This window comes from Montipora foliosa, chromosome 14 (assembly GCF_036669935.1).
Source record: "Montipora foliosa isolate CH-2021 chromosome 14, ASM3666993v2, whole genome shotgun sequence".
Taxonomy (NCBI): Eukaryota; Metazoa; Cnidaria; class Anthozoa; order Scleractinia; family Acroporidae; genus Montipora; species Montipora foliosa.
In genome coordinates this window covers 10,800,691-10,802,952 of record NC_090882.1, presented here as the reverse complement: position 1 = coordinate 10,802,952, position 2,262 = coordinate 10,800,691, and the positions used below count along the sequence as shown (strand labels likewise).

General features: G+C 37.2%; 1 protein-coding gene across 2 annotated transcripts in view; it reads left to right on the top strand.

Moving 5' to 3' along the window:
• The first annotated feature begins 601 nt into the window (after positions 1-601).
• Positions 602-2,262, top strand: part of LOC137984591 (uncharacterized) — a 9,975-nt gene continuing 8,314 nt past the window's right edge. Inside the window, exon 1 of one of the 2 annotated variants that reach the window (XM_068831762.1) lies at positions 602-759. In XM_068831762.1, coding sequence (XP_068687863.1) covers positions 708-759 — 52 coding nt within the window. In that variant the 5' untranslated portion in view covers positions 602-707. The remainder of the gene's footprint in view (positions 760-2,262) is intronic. The other variant, XM_068831761.1, reaches the window with a different exon arrangement.

Sequence of the window (2,262 nt, the reverse complement as noted above, 5' to 3'; positions counted from 1 at the left end):
CAATTTTCCTGTCGGTGTACGTTGGATCAGTGGCTTGATATGATCGGCGTAATCAAATCTAGGTTGTATCGGCTCTTGCTTAAAATATACTTAGTTTCTATTTCTAATCAAGGTTCTTTGGCCAAAGCCGAAAAGTATCTACGATGTAGTGGAAGTATTTTTATCAGAGAGTATAGCCACATAATAGAAAATAAAGAAGAAGAGACTTTGTGTCCAGCGATTTTCTTCGCGGTGAAGGTCGATGATTTGTGCATAGTTCAGTCATGTCATGAGAAGCCTCCACGAAACATTCACGCGACACGCGAAGTAGCTATATCCGCGCGGAATGAAACTTTCTAAAAGTAACTTGAGATATATTGCCAATGGGAAAGGGCATGGGGGATGGCCTCTCTTCCCACTTTATTTTCTCCTGAGCCACATCAATGAGAATGCATTTCTTATCCCGTTTGTTCTTCTTCTTCTTCTTCTTCTTCTTCTTCTTCTTCTTATCGTTGTTATTTTTATTGTTGTTGTTATTATTATTATTATAATTATTATTTTGATAACTATTAGTCCACGATCCCGATCCACGATCCCCGATCCTCGATCCTTAACTTCCAGGTAAACTGTAAATGTGACCTTTCCAGAAAGCACTTAATTAAACGTTTCTGAGAAAAGCCACATGATATGCAAACAAAGCTTTGGAATTCTTAGAAGTCCTATCGGCCATGAGCTCCAGAAACAGCGAGCAAGTTCATCTTCAAGATATGTCCTCTTCGGGTGAGTACAACATTTGTAACTTGTTAAAAATAGTGACTCAAGTACAGTTAAGAACGCACAGCTATGAGACGGATCATCTGAACTGTTTCCCTGCTACTGTTGTTATTGCTACCAGACAGTAGGTTTAAATCAGAGAGTTAGAGAGTACGGTAGTTTGAAGTAAAATTCACACAAAGAATGCCATGGTAGAGACAATTAGAGATTTCGGAACATTTGTATGACAGTGTGGGTATGGCTGGCGAACGTATAAGGCTTCAAGTACATGTACCGATTTGCCTCGTTCAAACATTCAACTTTTCCAACCTTCGTTTCTTTACGTTCAGGCCGGAAGTCGTTTGAACGATGGGTAAAAGCCAGGGGCACCCAACGAAAGTATAGGTCAAAACCACTTAAACATAGCATTGTTAAATGTATTTTTGTATTTAAATGGTAGATATAGGCATATTTTTATCCCCTGAAAATTTTTTATCTGTTCGGATTTCCTAGCTGAAAGTCTAGTGATCCGAAAATTATAGGTATCAAAAGTTACGAAAATTTCAGCCAGAGAAAAGGCTCCCGAAAATTCTAGGTGACCATTTTAGAGTAAAAATCCTTTAAAAATGGGGGAATTATACCTTTTTGTAGATGTTCGAAAATCCTAGGACAGGCAGGCAAGCAAGAAATTTTACAACAAATGTTCCGAAAATTCTAGATCTCAAATCGTCTTGCGAACAGATATTTTCCGAAAATTGACGTTGGGTGCCCCTGAAAAGACGCTAAAAGGAGATGATCACAAGACGGCTCGCAGTTGAATGATGTTAAAATTAATGAATTAACAAAATGAGCAGTGGCATTTCAGATCTGACATGCTCTTTGACGATGTATTTTTTAAAGAAAATAATCGTGGTAGTTTAAATACGGATTATGAGTTCGAATAGAAATCATGAAAAGTTAAGATATATGAAGGTATATCTTACCATAAAACAACTGTTACGAGTACAAATGCTTACAGTGCGTTTCACAAAACTTTTGACAAACGGTTTCCGAAGTTCGTTTGAAATTCCCAAAGTTCGCTACGAACTTGGCAATTTCATTACGTAGTTGTTATTCAAATTGTGAACTTAGAAACGATGTTGTTAATTTCACCACGAACTTCGTTGGGAAGTTAAGGAGTTTGTCGCGAGAGAAGTTCGCACCGTTCGGTATAAATTTCTCGGAATTTTCTTAGAAGTTGTGGTTACGTTGATTGCGAATTACTGGTTTTAAAATGGGTTATAAAACGTTGAAAACTGAATATTCCCCCAGATGTCACCCGACACCTGCCTAAAAATAGAATACAATTTCTGTCGTGTGAACTTCTACGCATGGTTGCTTAAAAGTATTTTACAGTTAAATCTATCAGAGATAAAAAGAAACCCTATTTTCAGGACATACAGTGTACATCATTCTAGAAATAGCGCAAGAAACAAAACATTTCAATGTCACGTTGTTCAACTTTTGTCTTTACATTTCTAGTGTAAACAA